At 49.7% G+C, this 20011-nt stretch overlaps 1 protein-coding gene across 1 annotated transcript; it reads left to right on the top strand.

Annotated features, from left to right (window-relative positions):
• Positions 1 to 250: 250 nt before the first annotated feature.
• LOC149319181 (zinc finger protein ZIC 2-like) lies at positions 251 to 6997 on the top strand. Its single transcript, XM_089507984.1, has 3 exons — positions 251 to 1439; positions 4315 to 4478; positions 5289 to 6997. Exons 1-3 carry the CDS (start codon positions 251 to 253, stop codon positions 5589 to 5591), a joined length of 1656 nt encoding a protein of 551 aa, XP_089364110.1. The 3' UTR covers positions 5592 to 6997.
• The last annotated feature ends 13014 nt before the right edge of the window (positions 6998 to 20011 follow it).

Here is a 20011-nt window from a genome sequence, read left to right on the forward strand (position 1 = left end):
CCTCCTTCTTCAGAGCAGCGGAGGCGGCTGCCCTTCCCGCCCGCCTCCGCCGCCTCCGCCGCTTTAAGACCCTGCGGGCTGCTTCCTTCCCTTGGACTCGCCTCTTCTTCCTCCTCCTCCTCTTCTTCCAAGCCGCTCTTTCTTTCCGCTTCACCACCAGCAGCAGCAGCAGGAGCAGCAGGAGCCGGAGCCGGAGCATCCTTCAGGGCCTGGAGGAGCGGGTCCAGGGCGGGGGTCTGGGGGCTCCGGGATGCTGCTGGATGCGGGTCCGCAGTTCCCCTCGGCGCTGGGCGTGGGGACCTTCTCCCGGCACCCGCCTCCTCCTCCTCCGCCGCCTCCCCCTCCTCCGGCCCCGGGCTCCGCTTCCTCCTCCTCGGTGTCGGCGTCGGAGATGCAGGACCCCCGGGAGCTGAGCCTGCAGAACAGCTTCGTGGACGCGGCGGCGGCGGCGGCTCACCTGGGCGCCTTCAAGCTCAACGCGGCGGCGGCGGCGGCTGCAGCGGCGGCGGCGGCCCACGAACTCTCCCCGGCGGGCCAGGGCTCGGCCTTCAGCTCCCAGGCGCCCGCCTACCCCCACGCCGCCCACGTCGGCTCCTACTCCGCCGGGCCCTTCAACTCCCCCAGGGACTTCTTGTTCCGGAGCCGGGGCTTCGGGGAAGCGGCGGCGGCGGCGGCGGGGGCCGGAGGGGGCCAGCATGGGCTCTTCGGGGCAGCCGCGGCCACCGGGAGCCTGCACCACCCTCACGCCGAGGCCCAGGGCCACCTCAGCCTCTTCCCGGGCATTGGGGACCACCAGCACGGAGCCCCCGGCTCTCCCAACGTCCTCAACGGGCAGATGCGGCTGGGGCTGCCCGGGGAGGTCTTCGGCCGCTCGGAGCAGTACCGGCAAGTGTCCAGCCCCAGGACGGACCCCTACGCGGCGGCGGCGGCGGCCCAGCTGCACGGCCAGTACGGGCCCATGAACATGAACATGGGCATGAACATGGCGGCCGCCCACCACCACCACCACGCCGCCGCCGCCGCCGCCGCCCACCACCACCCGCACGCCCACCATCCCCACCACCACCACCACCACCATCACCCGGGGGCCTTCTTCCGCTACATGCGCCAGCAGTGCATCAAGCAGGAGCTCATCTGCAAGTGGATCGACCCCGAGCAGCTCAGCAGCCCCAAGAAGAGCTGCAACAAAACTTTCAGCACCATGCACGAGCTGGTCACCCACGTCTCCGTGGAGCACGTCGGCGGCCCTGAGCAGAGCAACCACATCTGCTTCTGGGAGGAGTGCCCCCGCGAAGGCAAGCCCTTCAAGGCCAAGTACAAGCTGGTCAACCACATCCGCGTCCACACCGGAGAGAAGCCCTTCCCCTGCCCCTTCCCCGGCTGCGGCAAGGTCTTCGCCCGCTCCGAGAACCTCAAGATCCACAAAAGGACCCACACAGGTCAGTGCAAGGGGAGATAGCTCCGCAGGGATGCCCAAAGGCCATGCTCAAAAACATTCTTGGAAAATGCAGTCTATACGCCTGTCCCTCCATATTGGCTAGGGTTAGGGGCACAAGACCCTCGTGAATATGGGAAAAGCCACAGATAACAAAAATATGGTGTTTTTAGGTGAGAGGACACCTCTCTAGGTCCTCCAGTGCAAGTCTGTGGTCAACCTCTGACAGACACTGACCATAGATCTGCCCCGGAAAAGCTAGAAATGCCTAGTAGAGTATTCTCTCTAGGAATCTCTAGTTCTTTCAGTGCAACCTTTAGTTAAAGTTGACCACAGAGTTGCACTGGAGGGCCTAGATATTCCTAGAGAGAACGTATTAAACAAATCCGTGAATAACCAAAGCCGTAAATATGGAGGGATGAGTATGTACATATGTATATGTATATGTATATGTGTGTGTGTGTATGTATATATATATATATATATGAATACACACACACACACCTTATTCTAAGCACACACGCCTGCAAGCCAACGCGCACAGCTCTCCTTCTCAAAGCCATTATTTTCCTGCCACTGCATTTCTTCCAAGGGCAGGATGTTGTTTTTTGGATTGATCGTAAGATCAAAACAGAAACAAATTGTCTTCTGAAATGTGTGCGCGGGCCCTGCATCTTGGCGAGGCCAAGCAAGGCTCCCAAACACATTTATCTACGAATTCAGAGGCAGGGAAATCCACAAGGAAATCTGCTCGGGATCGGAGGTCTTCCTTGAAGGAGATGAGAAAAGAGGAAGGCGTCTTCCTTGAAGGAGACACCCGCAAAACGACAGAACAACCGGGAATGCACCAGAAGGGCAAAGCAGGGCTGGACCTTCCTCTGCGCTTTTGGGTTTTATTTTAATTTTTACAAAAAAACATACCCCGTTGATCTGAGCGAAATCTCCTTCCAAAGAAGGCGGCACTCCCGAGCTGTAGAAATGTCTTCCTTCGAAAATTTCCCTTCCAAACAAATGAATGTCCAGGCCTAGGGCGAGACCGAAATAAACACAGTTCAGCCTGTTTCCAGGATGCCTTAAACGGGCGGCCATTTGGGCATCTGTTTCTGAGACCCTGATGGGAGATTTTGGCAGCCAGGTTGCAGCTTGCATTTGGTTGCATTTGGGGGGAGAGCGATCATTTGGGGAGCTTTCCTTCCTCGGCCCTATTCCTCCCTGCCCCCCCCTTTTTTTTTCTCCCCAGCAGCTTTTCAGGGGCTGCTTCCCATTAAATTTAAATGGGGTGAGGCCGGGCCATAAAACTTTCTCATTTCCAAAAGTGTTTTTGGAAGTCTCACTTGGGGCGGCTGGAGGCGGTTTTTGCACGAGTATATTAAAATGAGGTAATAAGCCGGAGAGGTTTTACTGTCGGCAAACCCAAAAACCTTTAGGCTAGGATCCTCCTCTTGCCTTCCCCACATGGAGGGGGAAAGGGCCTTAAATTTTGCCTGAGCCAAGGCAAAAAAAGCGAATATATATATATGTGTGTGTATGTATGTATGTGTTTAAACCTCCTCTCCTGTCGTAGATAACGCCTCTTCCCCTGTCTAGATTTGTACTGAATTTGTTTTTGGCTTTGATCTGGGCACCTCCTTTTCTACAAGGAGCCCAGGAAAGAGGGAAGAAGAAGGGGAGGCAAGCTAAACATTGAAGCCATTTCCGAACACCAATATTGACTGAAGGAAAAGGAGGAAACCTTTCTTTCTGGTTGTTTGTGTGTGTGTTTGTGTGTTGGGGAAGTGCTAAGCGCGGGCTTAGGTGCGAGACGGGCTTTAACAAGGTTTTAACAAATCCGAGACGTGGATTCGGCAGCGATGGGGCTCGGAGCGGATGTCTTTAAGGAACCATTTAGGTGCTAATGGAATTCCACCTCAAATCCCGCTTCTCCCCCAGGACGATTTCCAGGGGGGTGGGTTGCTTTGGGGGGGAGGAAGGAGCCTTTGGATTCTCACACCTCCAAATTGCTCGGAAATCTGGCCAAAGGGTGAAGAAGCTCCGGGGAAAAGGCTTTGCAGGAGCTTTCTTTGGGTCCTTTTTGGCCCCTTTCCCCCCCCCCCCCGCCCCGCCATCCCCAGATCTCCGAGGATTTGTCTTCTCATGTCTTTGCTTGGAGGGAAAAATAGCGGGTGAAACCATGTTTTCAGACCTTGACTGGTTTGTGGCCAGGGTTAAACCAGGAGGAGAACGTGTGGCAGAGGTTGTTTACTTTAAATGAGGAGGGACGCATGTGTGTATGTATTTCCCCGCCCCCCTCGATTTTGGCCTTTAAAGGTTTTCCCTCTCTAACATCAGATGAAGGAACCCCAGACAAATATATATAAGGACATATCTCGCGGCCATGCATCTTGCAGATGCTCCCTTTCAGCTTCTGTGGGGAAGCTAAAGTCTTGCTTGCAAAGGGCTGACCACAGGTTGCCTTTGTATAACTGTGGTTGCTTTGGGCTCAGGAACCCAAACCACAAATGCAAGTGAAGTGTTGACGCTTGTGTCTGGGACTCTGCCTTTGCATCTGTCCTGCTTTTGTTTGGAAATTGTTTGTGCCATTCCTTTCTCCATGTATCCCTTCCCTGCGCATGCTAAATGCCACTCAAAGAAGGCCCTGGAAAGGTTTGGATTTCCGCACCAGATATTTTCCTTGCATTTTAGGAAACCAACTAAGGCTTTCAGCAATTTCTGGGGTCCCTCCGTCCTCCCGATGGTTTGTTTTCCTCCTTGGAAAAGGCTGCTTCAAATAAAGCGGCTCGAGTTCGAAGTCATCCTGTTTCCTTTTTCTCTTTGCACCCCCTGGGTTTTCTTTTCAAAGGATCTCTTTCTCTGTCTCCCCGCTCCGCTTCTCTTTCCAGGCGAGAAGCCCTTCCAGTGTGAATTCGAGGGCTGCGACCGGCGCTTCGCCAACAGCAGCGACCGGAAAAAGCACATGCACGTCCACACCTCCGACAAGCCCTACCTGTGCAAGATGTGCGACAAGTCCTACACTCACCCCAGCTCTCTCCGGAAACACATGAAGGTAAGCCCCCAAAAGGCAAGGGGAGGAAAGAGGGGGCTCTGGCGGGGGGCAAGGGGGCCCTGGGGATGGAGAGCCGGGGACAACCTCTCCCCCACATCACCACCCCCAAAAAGTGGGGGAGCTGATTTCCGAAAAGGAAAGGCAGCCACGGTTCTAGGGGGCTGCAGATATAAGAGAGGGCTAGAAGTGGAAAAGGAAAAGCCAGGCCATGAGGGCCTGGACTGCTTCCCCCTCCACCAGAGTTTGGTTCCTGCAAGAGATGGGGAGCCTGAGAAGGAAGGGACCTGGATGGGGTGGGATGCTGAGATGGGTTCTGAGATGGGGGGCTATTTGAGACCAGATATGGCGAGCTATTGAGGGATCTGAGATGAGGGCTATTGGGGGATCTAAGATAGGGAGCTACTGAGGAACGTCAGATGGAGGCTACTTGGTTGCTGAGGTGGAGGGCTACTGAGGAACCTGAGATGAGCGACTTTGGACCTGAGATGGCGGCTGTTGAAGGACCTATGACTACTGGGCACTATTGAGGGACCCGAGATAGGGAGCTACTAAAGGACCTGAGATGGGGGGCTACTGAGAGACCTGATGGAGACGATTGAAGGACCTGGGATGACTACTCGGGACTTGAGATGAGGGACTATTGAGGGATCTAAGATAGGGAGCTACTGAGGAACCTGAGATGGGGACTACTTGGGACCTGAGACTGGAGGCTACTGAAGAACCTGAGCTGGGGGGCCTCCTGGGTCCAGCTCTTTTCCTCGAAGGGCCCTCTCTGAGCCGTCTTCCTTCCTTCCTTTGGGCCTCCGACAGGTTCACGAGGCTTCCCCGCAAGGCTCGGAGTCCTCCCCGGCGGCCAGCTCGGGCTACGAGTCCTCCACTCCTCCGGGCCTGGTGTCCCCCACCTCCGAGACCCAGAGCGCCGCCGCCGCCGCTGCCGCTGCCGCCACCACCAACTTGTCCCCGGCAGCGGCGGTGTCTGCGGTCCACCGGAGCAGCAACGGAGGAGGCGGCGGGGGCGGCAACGGGAGCTCGGGCGGCGGAGGAGGAGGGGGCGGCGGCGGTGTCGCCCCTCACAGTGGCCTCACCTCCAACTTCAACGAGTGGTACGTCTGAAGCTGAGACTCCGGGAAGCTAAGCCCTCCCCAGAGACCTGCGACGGAGCCCTCGCTTTCTTTCTTTCCTTCCTTCCTTCCTTTCACTCTCTCTCTCTTTCTCTCTTTCTTTCTCTCTTTCTCTCATCCTTTTGTGTGGATCGGGACACCTTGGAACAGACTGAGGACCAGAAAAGGGGGGGGGGAGATGAGAGACTTAAGTCTCCCCCCTCGTTTTTTTTAAGAAAGAGAGGATTAACCCCCAAAAGGGGGGTATATTCCCCCCCCCCTCTGGCCGCCGCCTTGGGGGAGACTGAAGGGGCCAGAGCCATCGGCTGCCTCCACTGCCGCCCTCCTGCCTCCATCGCCTGGGAACAAAAGGCCGGAGGAGGCCGGAGAGAGGAGCCTCCCTGGACTTACTCCTCTCCGGCCCCAGCTTCAGCCCCACCGCCGCCCTTATCTCTGGACACGAGAGGCATCCAAGGGGGCCATCGTCGCTACAGCCTTGCCTTGGGAAAGTATGCCTTGGGATCTCCTCCTCTTCTTCCTTTTCCTTCATCCTCGCTTTCCCCCCTTCTGCTGCTCTTCCTTCTTCTTTTTAAAAAGACTTCTTCACCCGCAAACCACCCTCTCCCTCTCCATCCATCCATCCTGCCCTCTCTTTCTCTCTCTCTCTTTGCCCCACCATCATCCCCCTTCTCTTTCTCATCCTTTCCATTCACCCATTTTGAGAAATAAAACATTTAAAAAGTGGGAGGGTAACTGGGGAGGGAAAGTAACCGTGGAAGCAAAATGGTTCCTTTTTTGTCATTGTGGTATTGGATATTGTGTTTCCTCTTTTTTTTATTATAATTATAATATTATTATTTTATTATTTTATTATTTTTTATTTTTTAAAGAGGCAACTTTGATTGTAAACGTCATTCAGCTATAGACTGGAAAGATCTTTTTTAAAAAACAAAAACGAAAAGGATAAAAAAAATAATATAACGTGCCAAAGTCTCCATGCTTTTCTTCTTCTTCTTCTTCAAAACAACCCAGATCTGTTCCTCCTCCTCCTCCTCCTCTTCCAACGCTTGTGAATGTATTTTTTCTGTTAGCTGGGTTTACATGTGATGATGTTTTAGTGCTCTTTGCAAGTTCGGTTTGTTAGTTCCTGTTCGGAAGTTTGTCGGGAGAGGGGGGCGATTTTTAAACATAGTGCTGTTAGGGTTTTCCCCATAATAACGACCTTCCTTGTGTAAATACCTGTTGCCATATTTATCCATTTGTAATTAAATTATGGTATTAACTTGCTACAGATGAAACAGTATTTATAAAGAATGTTTCTTAACTATAAATATGTACAATTGTGAGCATAAACTGTTTCAGAATTTTTTTATTTGAAGGTTTATGTGGTTTCATCATTTCTTGTGATATGGGTTTGGTTTTTTTGAGAGTAATGCATACAGAAATATAATAAAATGTGTTGAAACTACAGTCACAGATATTTTCCCCCTCTTATATTTTTCTTGCTTGAGATGTCATAGATTTTCTTATGTTCGTATGCGTGTGCCTAAAAAGGAATGGGTCAGATTGGTATACAAGATCAATTTCTAAAATATGAATTTTAAAAATCAATAAAAATAAGTAAGCGTAGTTGGGGAGGGGGGAGAGAAAAATATTAGTTTAATTTAACTCATGCAATTAAACTAGTTTCATTTAAATTATTATATAAATCTTCATATCATTTTAATACAGTATAATTTCCAAAGTCCAAAATACCAAAAATGCAACTTTTAAAGTTGCAATCTTAAGTCTGCTTGCCTATTTATAGGTCTGATTAAATATGGTGCCTCTTACTACTGAGTAAATATACACAGGATAATACTTTGATTGACTCAGGATTTGCAAATATCCCTTTTTTCCCAGTTAAATGGAAATGTTATCTCGCTCTTTTACACCTTGCCTGTTGAAAATCAGTTGAAATTAGCCATCACTTGAAACTGGTTTAATCTATATTTTCAATGAAAGCATTATATTAGGCATCCCCCTCTACTCTCCCTATCTGTGTTATCAGTCTTTTGCTTTAAAATATACTAGACTATTTTTATTCTCCCCAAGTTCTCAAGTCTTTTTATGTAATTCTGACTTTTTTTCTCTTCCTGTTTGTCTTGAGATCAATCCTTTTATAGAAAAATCGCTAAGTATAATAAATCAACAAATAAGAACAACAGTAATAACAAGTATTGCTATTTCGGGAATAAATTTCCCCTCCTTTTTAGGAGTATCACGAGCGTGAAGCTTATACCCCACTGTTTAAACTGGAGTCATTTCTGGACTCCTACCAGAAACATTGCGCTACAATTGCGACGTATTTTGCTAAAATCAGTATGTAGAGAGATCTTGCAGCACCTCTGAGACTAAAATGAAAGAGAGAAGTTGGCAGCATGAGCTATGTTTTGCTAGAGTTTACTGAAAGGTAAAGCTACAGTCTCTGCACCTATTGCAGTTTTGGAAAAAAGGATGTAGGCATCACAGTGACTTGAAATGCAAAATCTCATTTCGCGCGATTGGAACGCTTTGCGGTGGGTGGGTTTTGTCCCCCTGTTCTTTGAGCATAAAGAACAACGACTTCATTGGACCTCCCCATAGTTTTTCGCTTTCCCCTCCACAGTCTTGCGTTTTCGTCCCCTTGTTTTTGAATCTGAAATCTTGAATTTGGAGCTCGATTTTATCCAAGGCAGCTTTCGAGGAATCGGGAGGTGAAGCTGAGGCTGCGTCGCCTCCAAAACCTTCGAAAGCCTGGCCTCTGCCCAAAAGCGAGTGCCAGCCACCTGGGCACCAACAATAACAACAACAACAATAATAATAATGAAAGAGGCACACACTCTTCCCTCCTCTCCTTTCCAAAGCTCTCGGAAGTGTGCGCTTCTGGCATTCTGTGAATGCTCCGCAGCGCCGCCGGCCAAAAAAAGAGACCTTGCGAAAGAAACCTTTTCCTCCCGGGCAGAGGCCCTTGTTTTCCTTGCCTTCCCTCCAAGCTGCCCCCCTTTTTCCCGCTTGGAAAGGAAGGGAGCAACCCTCGCTCCTTCTCAGGCAGGCAAAAGCAGAGCCTTGGGCGCAGGGACCCCTTTTGAGAGCCAAGACCCTTTTATTTCTCTCTCTCTCAGTGGAATCAAAATGCACCAAATTTGCCTTTAGTGGGATTTTAGCGCTGCGGTGAAATAGGCTCTTGCATTGAAAAGGACAGTAGATTTTTCAAGAAGAGAGGCCGAAGGGAGATGATACCCCCCTTCCCCTCAGGGCAAGATTCTCCCCCCCCCCCCAATTATTTCTTTTACTGCCCTCCAAAGAAAGGATGACAAACCTGGCAAGTTTCTCTTCCCTTCGCTCTCTGGCCCAGGCCTCGTTCCTTCCTAGTCACTCATTCTCAGCAGAATCGTGTAGAAAAAGAAGAAGAAAGAAAAGTAATCAAAGGACTATTAAAATCTCATTTTGCTCCCTTTAATACTAGTAAGCATTCTCTTCCCTCCGTCTTCAATTTTATTAAAAACCCTTCTCCTATAGCAATGATCCCTGGCAGAGACCGCGCTGGCTGTCCAATTGCAAGGGAAGCCAGGATTGCACCTGCCCCCGAGAGGGTCGGCTTGAAAGCAGGGCGGGATAGTGTCCAATGTGCCTTTCCCAAGGAACGCGTTCCTCCTGGCTCGTTCCTTCGCGCCGTCTGGTGGCATCAGGTTGATGTGAACTTGGAGAGATTGCCTTTCCTCCTGCCTTGGCTTCTTCTCCCTCCTTGCAAAGCCGGCCCTTCCCGCGCTCTTCCTGGAAGGGCGCGCATCTCTTCCAAGAAATGGGAGGAAGTTTGAGGATCCAGGAGGCACGTTCAGAGAAAGAGAGAAAAGAAAGGCTTCTCTTCCTCGGGGCAGATCGCTTTGGCAATGCCTGCAAAGGCCAGGCGAGAGAGCAGCTTCTCAGTCCTGGGAGGCAGCATCAGCAGCACCAGTCGACCTGGGTCAGAGCTGCCACCCTTCTCACGACCCAGCTGGCTCCTGGAAGCAAAGCCAGGCCATCCCAGGGGCCCATCACACACAGACACACACCCGGCCAGTGGGGAAAACCCTTCCCCATCGCAAGGCGGCACTCCCAGCCCAGCCGCCGCCTGCCTTTCGCGTGGGAAAGGGGGAGAAGTTGGGCAGGGAAGAGGGGTCTCCGTTTCCTCGCCCCCTTCAGACCCCTGCCCTTGAACTTGAACTTGGGCTGCCCTCGGCTCTCCTTCCAGACCAGCAAGCAAGCAATCCGGGTCTAATGGAGAGACTGACAGTCGTGCCTGGCTGGGGGGGGCTGAGACGCCTGTCGAGGCCGATCTCAGGCGACAGGGACACTCGATCAGACGGGATCCAGGGGTCCCCAATCCTAAACTTTGGTTTTATCCAGCCCTGAACCGCCGGCAGCCTCCAGATCCAGGGAATCGTCGGGCCAGACTTGCTTCTCCGAGGTTGAAAACTCAGGCCCGGCAAAGGCAGCCCCACTAAACGCCGTGGGGATCGCAGTGGGCCCTGGGTTGGCTTCCAAGACCCTCCCAAATCCGTGGAGGCTCACCTCCCATTCAATACAAACGGCGTAGTAAAATGGTGTCCCTCATCTAAAATGGCAAGATCAAGGTCTGCTTTTTTGGGCATATATATATATATGCCGAAAAAGGCAGACCTTGATCTATACATATTCAAGCGGTGGATGCTTGAGTCCCTTGGGTAAAGAATCCGTGGACATGGAGGACTGACTATTACCGAGGAGACAAACACGGGGATAGGGCTATAGTCCCTGTATGTAATGGATGATGGGCTCATCCAAGGGCAAGAGAGACCTACAAAAGTCCTTTCCAGAGACACTTCTCCAGCCAGCTCCTTTCACTCTTTCTTTTGCAACCTCGGTCTCTCCAACCTCACTGCCTTGAATCCTTCAGATTTGACTTTATTTGCCCCTCCGTCCCCCAATTCCAGCCCCAACTTGGGCTTCTTTGATAACCAGGGCCCAAGAGGACAGAGTAGCCCTCCCTTGAGTCTTTACCAGGCCGCCTCTAGGTTTTAATGGATGATGCCTAAGTAGCCGAAAGGCGTCAGGTCCCGCCTGCTCTTCTCGCAAGTACGTTTGGAAGCTGAGCAGGGCCAGCCCTGTAGTTTAATGAGTGATGCGTTTTAACACTCTATTACTTTAAGCCCGTTTTAATGTCCACTTTTGCATGTTTTTAACCGAATGGTGTGTTTTTTAAATTTTGTAAGCCATTTTGTATCCCAGAGTCTACTTTTGTATGTTTTTACAGAGTTTTTTTTTAAATTTGTAAGCTGCTTTGTATCTAAAGATGCTGGAAAGAAGTACAATAGTAGTAGTAGTAGTAGTAGTAGTTGTTCTTGTTGTTAGATTAGGGAACTCCATGAAATACCAGGTGGTGTATGCTATATTTCAGAGAAAGGAATGGGAAAAGCACTGAGTATTCCTTGCCTCTGAGGACCCTATGAAATTCATAGGGTGGCCATAAGTGGGCAAGTGGGTTATACAGATACTATATGCCTGGTGCTAGCTTAAGACTGGGAGTTCAAATCCCCACTTGGCCATAAAAAATACAACCCACTAGTAATTTGAGCGTTGGACTCTGACTCTGGAGCCCAGGTATCGATTCCCCCTTCGGCCATGGAAACTCCTTGTCACATACTCTCAGCCCCACGATCGGGTCGCTATAGGTCAGAAACGGTTTGAAAGTGCACAACAAATAACAACAACCACCAACTTTCCCTGAGAGGCCACACGCTCAGGGAAAGGCCAACCTCCTCGGAGCCAGTCTTGCCAGGAGGAGACAAGATCGCTTGGCGTCGGAAAGGGCCCGAAGGCCACGGCAAGAGTCTGGAGGAGTGGCTGTAAGGAGTAGTAGGAAGATTTTGTTGTGGCTAGCCACCCCCGAAGCCCGAAGCTAGTCCCAGGCGGGGAGAACCAGGGGACCCTTTTGCTTCCCCAGCCCGTCGGGAAGAAGTGGGGTCCCCCCACCGACACCCCCAGCCCCAGTCCTTGGGTCCCGATCCAGAGGTTTAGCTGCCACTCGAAAGTCCCTCAGGTGAGGAGAAAGGCGGCTATGTCCTTCAGCCCCGCAGCCAGGGTTTCTCCTCTTTTCTCTCTGCCACTTTCAAGCAAGAATGGGAGGAAGGGTCTCCCCAGAAGGGGCCGGATCGGTCTGGACTCTAGAGGGAAAGGCCCCTGCTCTTCTGAAAAGGCTCCCGGTTCAATCCCGGCTTGGAAATGCTCTAGCTTCAAATGCAGCCGAGGCCCGATCCTTTGCCTAACCAAGCTGGTGGCTCAGGATTGCGGATCCTAGTGGTTTGAGTGTTAAAACTACGACTCTGGAGACCTGGGTTCGAATCCCAGCTCTTCCACTGGGTGGCCTTGGGCAAGTCACACTCTCTCGGCCTCAGAGGATGGCAAGGGGCAAACTCCCCCTCTGAACAAATCCTGCCAAGAAATCCCAAGGAGAAGTTCATCTTAGGGTTGCCATAAGTCACAGATGACTTGGAAGCACAAAACAACAACAACCAAGCTTCGAGCCGAGCAGAGAGAAAGCCCACCTTCTCTGAAGATACCAGCCACAGATGCTGGCGAAAGGTCAGAAACAAACTCTTCTGGAACATGGCCACATAGCCCGAAAAACCCACAAAAAACTGTCCTCCATTTGCGGAACTCCAGTGGGTTTTCCTGGGGAGAAGAAGCCCCATTGCTTCCTTGTCTTTAGGAAGCGCCCTCCTGCTCCAAGGGACTGAAACATTGGAGCCTGGAAGGACACTTTGGAGGCAGGGATGGAGGGGGGACTTTGCAGGGGGCCTGTTGTTCTCTGGGGCTGCTTTCCTTGAGATGCTCTGAATGCAGGGGCGGGGGGGGGGCAAAAGAACCAGCCAAAGGGGGGGGGGGACATTGAAGATACTAAGGCTCGGGGAGGCTACTATTTGTAACACGACCCCCCCCCCGGAATCAATGGGACCCCAACTTTTCCAGGACGTGTCCTCCATTTCATCCTCCTGTCCAGGAGGAATGTCAAAAGGCCCTCTCCATTTGCAGCATGCCTAAGAAGCATGCGTTGACATTTGTAGGAGTGTTTCTTAGCTTTTGTATGTGGTCATATTCTGCATTTCTCTCTTACGTTTGACATGTCTTCCTTTGCGGTGAGGACATCTGGTCACCCTGCTCTATAGGAAAGGCCACCCGTGGACGCAGCCCAATGAATTACATTTGAAAACACAGGCGCCTGTTTAATTGTTGGTTCCCGACGATCCTCAAACGGAGGCTGCTTATTCATTTTAAGCATTTATGTATGTATCTCTCTCTCTCTCTCTCTCTCTCTCTCTGTGTGTGTGTGTATTTATGTATTTCTCCATCTAATCTCAGCCCACCAGGGTCCCCGAGGAGATGGACGACTGATGAAACCAATGGGGATAGACATGAATTAATAAAAATTAAAAACAGACTTTAAATAAAAAAAACCCTTTAAAAATGCCTTCCAAATAATTTTAAACCAGACAGTGTCAAGGAGCGAAACAGGCCAGTCTTGGCAGGGAGCTCAAAAGGGATGGAGCCAGTTTGGGAAGGAGCTTTTTGGGAGACTTTCCAGAAGCCACCACAAATAAGACCCTGTCGCCTCCCTGGTGTGTGTGTGTGTGTGTGTGGCCTTCTCTAAGGATGTCGGATTGCAGCCTACAAACCCGACTTGCTCACGCTGCGCGGGATCCTCAGCTACTGTTCCTAAGACACTTGTCCTAAAGTCGTATTGCGCAGAAGACCCTTGCAGGAAGATGTGAACCTGAAATTAGGCAAGAGAATGTGAGAAGACGGGCCTTGAGATCAAAGGAAGGGCTCACAAAATGCTTTCAGAAAACCGAGGACCCGAACAGACAGGCCAAAATAAAGCTGCTTCGGGTCACTTTGGAGGTACGCTGTTGAAATGATGGACTGGATTGTGGCTTTGGTGCGGCTTCCGGACTTTCAGGATGCATGCATCATTTAAATAGCACACCTCCAAAGTGACCCGAAGCAGATTTATTTTGGCCTGTGTGTGGCCCCCTCCTCCCCAGTCTCAAAGTGTAGCTCTTTCTTGGGTTGGCCTAATAAAGGGATTACCTAATAAAGGGGTACCAAAGGTGAAAGTGGGAAGAAGGAGAGACTAAGGCTGCATCTGCACTGCAGAATTAATACAGCTTGGCACCGCTTTAACTGTCCTGGCTAGAGTGCTATGGCATTCTGGGATTTGTAGTTCTTGTGAGATAGGCTTCTCTATGAGAGAGCTTTAGTGTCACAACAAACTACAATTCCCAGGATTCTGCAGGATGGCGTCATAACGGTTAAAACGGCGTCAAACTGCACTCATTTTGCAGTGTGGCGGCGGCAGCTTAGGACCTTTTAAACGAAGCTGAAAAAGTGGGAGGACAGAGTTGTAGTCAGGACGGTCGATGCCGAAAAGGGGCAGGTGGGAGTGGGATAAGATATAGTAAAATCCAAAGAGATGCACATCGTGGACTCCCCCTTAAAAAGCCAAGGAAGACTCTCCTTATACTTCCTGCGACTTCTGCCTACAGACGTAGTAGCAAGTCCAGGCTTTGGGAACCGCTTCAGTTTTGGACCAGGGGGCTCCCAGAATTGATCAGCCTCCATGGCCAGTGACTATACAGTGCGGAGTTCTGGGATCTGTAGTCCAGTGGGGAAACTTCTCAGCTCTTTCCCTATAAAATGTTAAAACTGTGAATATAGTAGGAATAGACATGTGTGGATGAAAATACTCATACTAACGATTTTTTTTTTATTAAGATACTGTGTCCAGCGGAGGAGGGAGGGATGCGACCTCCGCATGTAGATGGAGAGGTGGTCGTCGTCGTCGTCGTTGTTGCTGCTGCTGCTGCTGCTGTTGTTGTTGTTGTTGTTGTTGTTGTGTGTCTGCAACTCGTTTCCGACTTATGGCGACCCTCTCATGGGGTTTTCTTGGCAAGGTTGGTTCAAGTTGGCTTTGACTGTTGCATGACAAAAAGCGGGATATAAAATAAAAATATTTATTATTGTGAGAGGGGGTTTGTCATGACCTTCCCCAGAGGCTGAGAGAGTGTGACTTGCCTAAGGTCTAGAAGAAAAGACTCTGGCTCAGTTTCAGAGGAGGGCTCTCCTCCCCAAGAAGCGAGTCAGTAGTAGCCTTTTAGTAGCCTAGAGTGGGGTGGGAGGCTTCACTGCCTACCAAAAACCCCTCTGGCCGCCTTTTCTCTGCAGGTTCACCCCAAAGGAGGACACCAAGCGCTGCAAAATGTGGGACACTCAAGGAAAAAAAGTAGGACATGACCAAATTAAAGCCAAAAACACAGCAATGTGAATGAGTCCGTCTCAGTCCTGCTCCAAATGGAGGATCTTTCGGAACGCCTCCTGGGCAGAAGGCTGGAATGGAGGACGCGTCCTGGAATAAGGAGGACGGACGCTTACCCTCCCAAAGCGGCCGAAGGGGAGGGAGGGCAAAGCTTGAATGATTGCTCTCCAAGATCCCAAAATCATAGACTCGTAGAGTGGAAGAGACCACAAGGGCCATCCAGTCCAACGCCTATCTGCCATGCAGGAACTCTCAATCAAAGCATCTTCAATGTTACTTAACAGCGCCTAAAATTTTCCTAGTGCAAAAAGCATGGATGTTTTTTTGAAAGAGTCAGTGTCCTCTGCCTAATAAAAAAGGCTTTGTGGCCTCACAAAGGACTGAGACATCCTGGATCAAATAGGAAGTCCTTTTTAAATTTGTTTTGCTACTGGGATTTAAATTTCCTGGACTTTATTTTGTTTCCCAGCACCAGCCAGTGGTCTGAGCGTTGGATTAGGACTCTGGAGACCCGGGTTCGAATCCATGGAAATCTACTGGCTGACCTTGGGCAAGAAGTCACACTCTCTCAGCCTCAGAGGATGGCAATGGCAAACTCCCTCTGAAGAAACCTGCCAAGGAAACCCAGGGATAGGATTGCCTTTGGATCGCCATAAGTCAGAAAAGACTTGAAGTCACACAGCAACAACAACAACAACACCCACAACAAACCACATGGCCAGAGGGAGGAGTGAGTGGCCTGCCTGCATAGACAGCCCTCCATACTGAGGACAATGACGCCAACATCTTGACAAAATGCAGGCTTGTGACTAAATCCTCAATTTGCCCCCTTCTGTATGATTTTAACATCTTTCCTGATGAAGAAGCCAGTGGAGCTTCTAAAGCTTGCATCATGCAGACCAATAAAAGTATCACTGTCTTGTGGATTTTGAATGATTTCAAATGGAAGTGTAGACCAATGTATTCAGGATCGAAATATTAGCTCTGCCGGTTGGCGGGGGAATTAAAAAGGAATGGGGGAAGCGATACTGATTTTATATTTATATGAAAGGTAGGTATAAATCTACCTATCGTCTAATCTATGGCCCTTCTTTGGTCTCTTTCTTATTCCAGTCAAAGATCAATAATGGAAAACTGTGCGCCAGACAGGTCATCTCTTTCAAAATATCACCTATGATTATCACCTAAGAGGATGGGGAAAAGCTCACAGGAGAATGTGGAGTGTCTGATCCCACACACACACACACACACACACACACACACAAGTATATGTAGTGTGTGGGGGGGTCTGAACCCTGGTCCTAGCCCAGCACTCAAACCACTGGCTAGTTTTGATTGTGTAATGTTCTTTACATTATCTCACCTCTTTCAGGGCAGAGTAGTATAGGTAATATTAGGTAATATATTAGGTAGTATATTATATATTATAATGTGTTAGGTAATATATTAGATGGTATAGGTTATATGTTAGGTAATATGTTATATATTATATTATAATGTGTTAGGTAATATATTAGGTAGTATAGGTAATATATTAGGTAGAATATTATATATTATATTATAAGGTATTAGGTAATGTATTAGGTAGTATACATTTCCCAGCCCCTGGCAGCTCTATGGGTCAAAAGAAATATAACGCCAAATGGCTGCTTCAGGGCTTCCTCCTTGGATCCTAAACCCTTTGGGAGGGGGGTGTCACCTGCAGGGAGTTGTTGTTGCTGTTGTGTGCCTTCAAGTTGTTTCTGACTTATGGTGACCCTAACGGGACCCTATCCTAGGGTTTTCTTGGCAGGATTTGTTTACAGGGGGTTTGCCTTTGCCTTCCCCTGAGGCTGAGAGAGTGTGACTTGACTAAGGTTCATCCAGTGGGTTTCCATGGCTGAGCTGGGATTCAAACAACTGTCTCCAGAGTCATAGTCCAACTCTCAAATTAGGCCATGTGGGATCTCTATAGTATGGCTTACATCTGTGTAAACGTCTAGAATAGAGAGGCAGCATGGTGCAGTGGTTTGAGTGTTGGGCTAAGTCTCCTCGAGAAGCAGGACTCAGCCAGGCATAAGACAAGTCACACTCTCTCAGCCTCAGAGGAAGGCAAAGGCAGCTTCCTCTGAACAAATCTTACCAATAAATCCCTGCGATAGGGTTGCCCTAAATCGGAGTCACACAACAGCAACAAATATGTACAATACTGCCGCCTTTGGCTCCAGTTTTAATATCTGTTGAACTAACAAACTTGAGGCACTCCCAAATAAATGCAGACTTCTTACGAATTTTGCTCCTAGATTCTCTTCCAAGTGGAAGAATCTAGGATCCACGCGGATTCCCAAAGGAGAAATTGTCCCTTCCAACTATTTGGTATCTCCCTTCCAAGTGTTTGCTATCAAACTTTAACTGCCATGATCCATACATACTATGTAATTTGGAGATTTATAGTTTTTGTGAGTTATTTTGACTTCTTTGCTTATGAGCATCAAGAGAGTGGGCTAGAGTACTTCAAAAGTACTTCCCAAACTACTTCACCAGCCCACAACCCCCAAGTTTCCATACGCTTCATGAGGATTAAACTGCTATCAAGCTGTTTTAACTGTGCAGTGTGGACGCACCTTTGGAAGGAACCTCACCAAATTTATCCGTTAGCATCTGCATGACCTGGAGAGACTGCAGTGGTTCCCACACTTTGGGCCTCCAGGTACTTTGGGTTCCCAGAAACCCCAGCCAACTTGGTCAACAGTCAGGCATCCTGGGAGATGAAGTCCAAAACATCTGGAGAACCAAAGTCTGGGAACCTCTAGGAGAAGATCACTGGGGTCCAAAACACACTGCAGAAATAATCCAGTTTGAGACCGCTTTAACTGCCCTGGTTCAATGTTGTGCAGTTCTGAGAAGTGTATTGGGGGGGGGGGGGGGTGTCAGACATTGAGCCTTCTCTGTCAGAGAGAACTCTGGGGCCACTACAATTCCCAGGATTCCTAGCACTGAGCCAGGGCAGTTAAAGCGGCCTCAAACTGGATTATTTCTGCAGTGTGTTTTGGACCTAACTCTAGGAGTAAAACCCACTGCATTGCAGGATAAACCAGGCCGGATTTAAAGTCTGGGTTGCACCTTTATGACTATTTCCATCCTGGGGAGAGAAGGAAGAAAGGAAGGAAAGAAGGAAAGGAGGGAGGCAGGGAAGAAAAGAAGGAACGAAGGAAGGAAGGAAGGAAAGAATGAGGGAGGGAGAGGAAGGGAAGGAAGGAAGGAAGGAAGGAAGGAAGGAAGGAAAGATAGAGGGAGGGAATGAAGGAAGGAAAGAAGGAAGGAAGAAAGGAAGGAAAGAAGGAAAGAATGAGGGAGGGAAGGAAGGAAGGAAGGAAGGAAGGAAGGAAGGAAGGAAGGAAGGAAGGGGATATTCCTCCTTCAATGCTGCCCTATGTTTTCTTTTCTTCTCCTGCGGTGCCTTCCACTGCAGATAACTTGGCTGCAACTTCCCAACCTGTGTCCACCTCCCTCTTTGTTGAACCAAACTTTTCCTGGAGGGGAAAGGGATGGCGATGGTGTGTGTGTGTGTGTGTGTGTGTGTGTGTGTGTGTGAAGAGTCTCCCCCCCAATGAAGCAGGGATCTCCCGGCTGCCGGGGCTGTTTTCAACGCGCCTGTCCTCCCAGGGCCTCCCCCTCGGCCCCCTTCCTCAGCTGGCTCCCTCTTGCCTTTGTGGACTGATTTATTGCGGGAGTAATTTTAAGGGATCGGGTTTACGGCTTGAGTTATTAGACGGAACACCTCCGGCTGACACCGCAACGCCTTGCCAGGGCCGCCTTCCCTTCCCTCCCTCCGCTCTTGGCCGACTTCCAGCTGCGAGGAAGAGAGGCAGCCGCGGGCCTGAGTTCAAATCCAGCCATTCCTGCACATTCCTTTAAAAGCGAGGCGCGTCGGGGATGAGAAGGCGGGGAGCCGCCGAAGTCCCCGACAAACCCAAAACAATCCGCTTTGGCCTCACTTTAACTATCAGGGCTCCAAGCTATGGAATTCTGGGAACTGTCGTTGATTGTGGCACTAGTGGAATATGAAGCCTCAGAAAAAAACACTGAAAGGACAACGGTGGAGGGGATTTTCGGTGAGAGAGAGGGGGGGATCGTTTAATGCCCGCAATAAAATGCTAGACATAATTTACTCCGTGGAGAAAGTGATAGACACAAGGCGGTAGTAAATGGATGGGAGGGGGGCACCCAGGAGGAGAGATTTTTGGGAAATATTCCCAATAAAGTCCTACGCACGAAACTCAAACCAATCGGAGTCAAGGGAGTCCATCGGAATGGAGAGGATGAATGAATTCGCTGTGATTTCGGAGGGGATTACCAAAAAATGCTCTGATCGGGCTGGATTGTGTTTGCTGGGGGGAAAAAGAAGGGAAAGGAAAACTCTGGAGGAAGAGAGGAAAGGGAGGGAGGAAAGACCGCGTTGCCACTGGGAAAAGGTACCCGAAGGCGCACATAGGACTGCCCCATAGCGCTGTGGTTTCCAGTCTGCGGAGTTGTTACTCCACCGGTGATCTTGCTTTAGATCCTCCAAGGATCAGGCCCAGATAGGTTTTCCTCCCCCCTTGGGATATCAGAGGGGGAGCTACTGCTTAACAACAACAACAACAACAACAACGTGTTGATTGACCACTCAACCATTGAATCAGTCTGCTCTGTTTGGGGCTAACCAACAGGATGGTAGATAATAATAATAATAATGAAAATAATAATAGGTTGGCATTCTGTTGTTAGCCAATATAACAACAATAACAATAATATAATGGTGATTGTAATAGTGATGATGATGATAATGATAATGATAGTGATAATAATAATAATGGGCTGGCATTCTGTTGTTAGACAATATAACAACAATAACAATATAATGGTGATGGTAATGGTGGTGGTGATGATGATGATAATAAATAATAATAGGCTGGCATCCTGTTGCCAGCCAATATAACAACAACAACAACAACAACAACAACATGATGGTGATGGTGATGATGATGACGATGACGACGATGGTCTGGCCTCCTGTTGGTCAGTCCCTCCCAGAAGAGACCCGTTCACTCTATTGCTGG

This window comes from Sceloporus occidentalis, unplaced genomic scaffold, assembly GCF_023333645.1.
Source record: "Sceloporus occidentalis isolate IW3139 unplaced genomic scaffold, rSceOcc1.0.p SCAF_2, whole genome shotgun sequence".
NCBI classification, from domain to species: domain Eukaryota; kingdom Metazoa; phylum Chordata; class Lepidosauria; order Squamata; family Phrynosomatidae; genus Sceloporus; species Sceloporus occidentalis.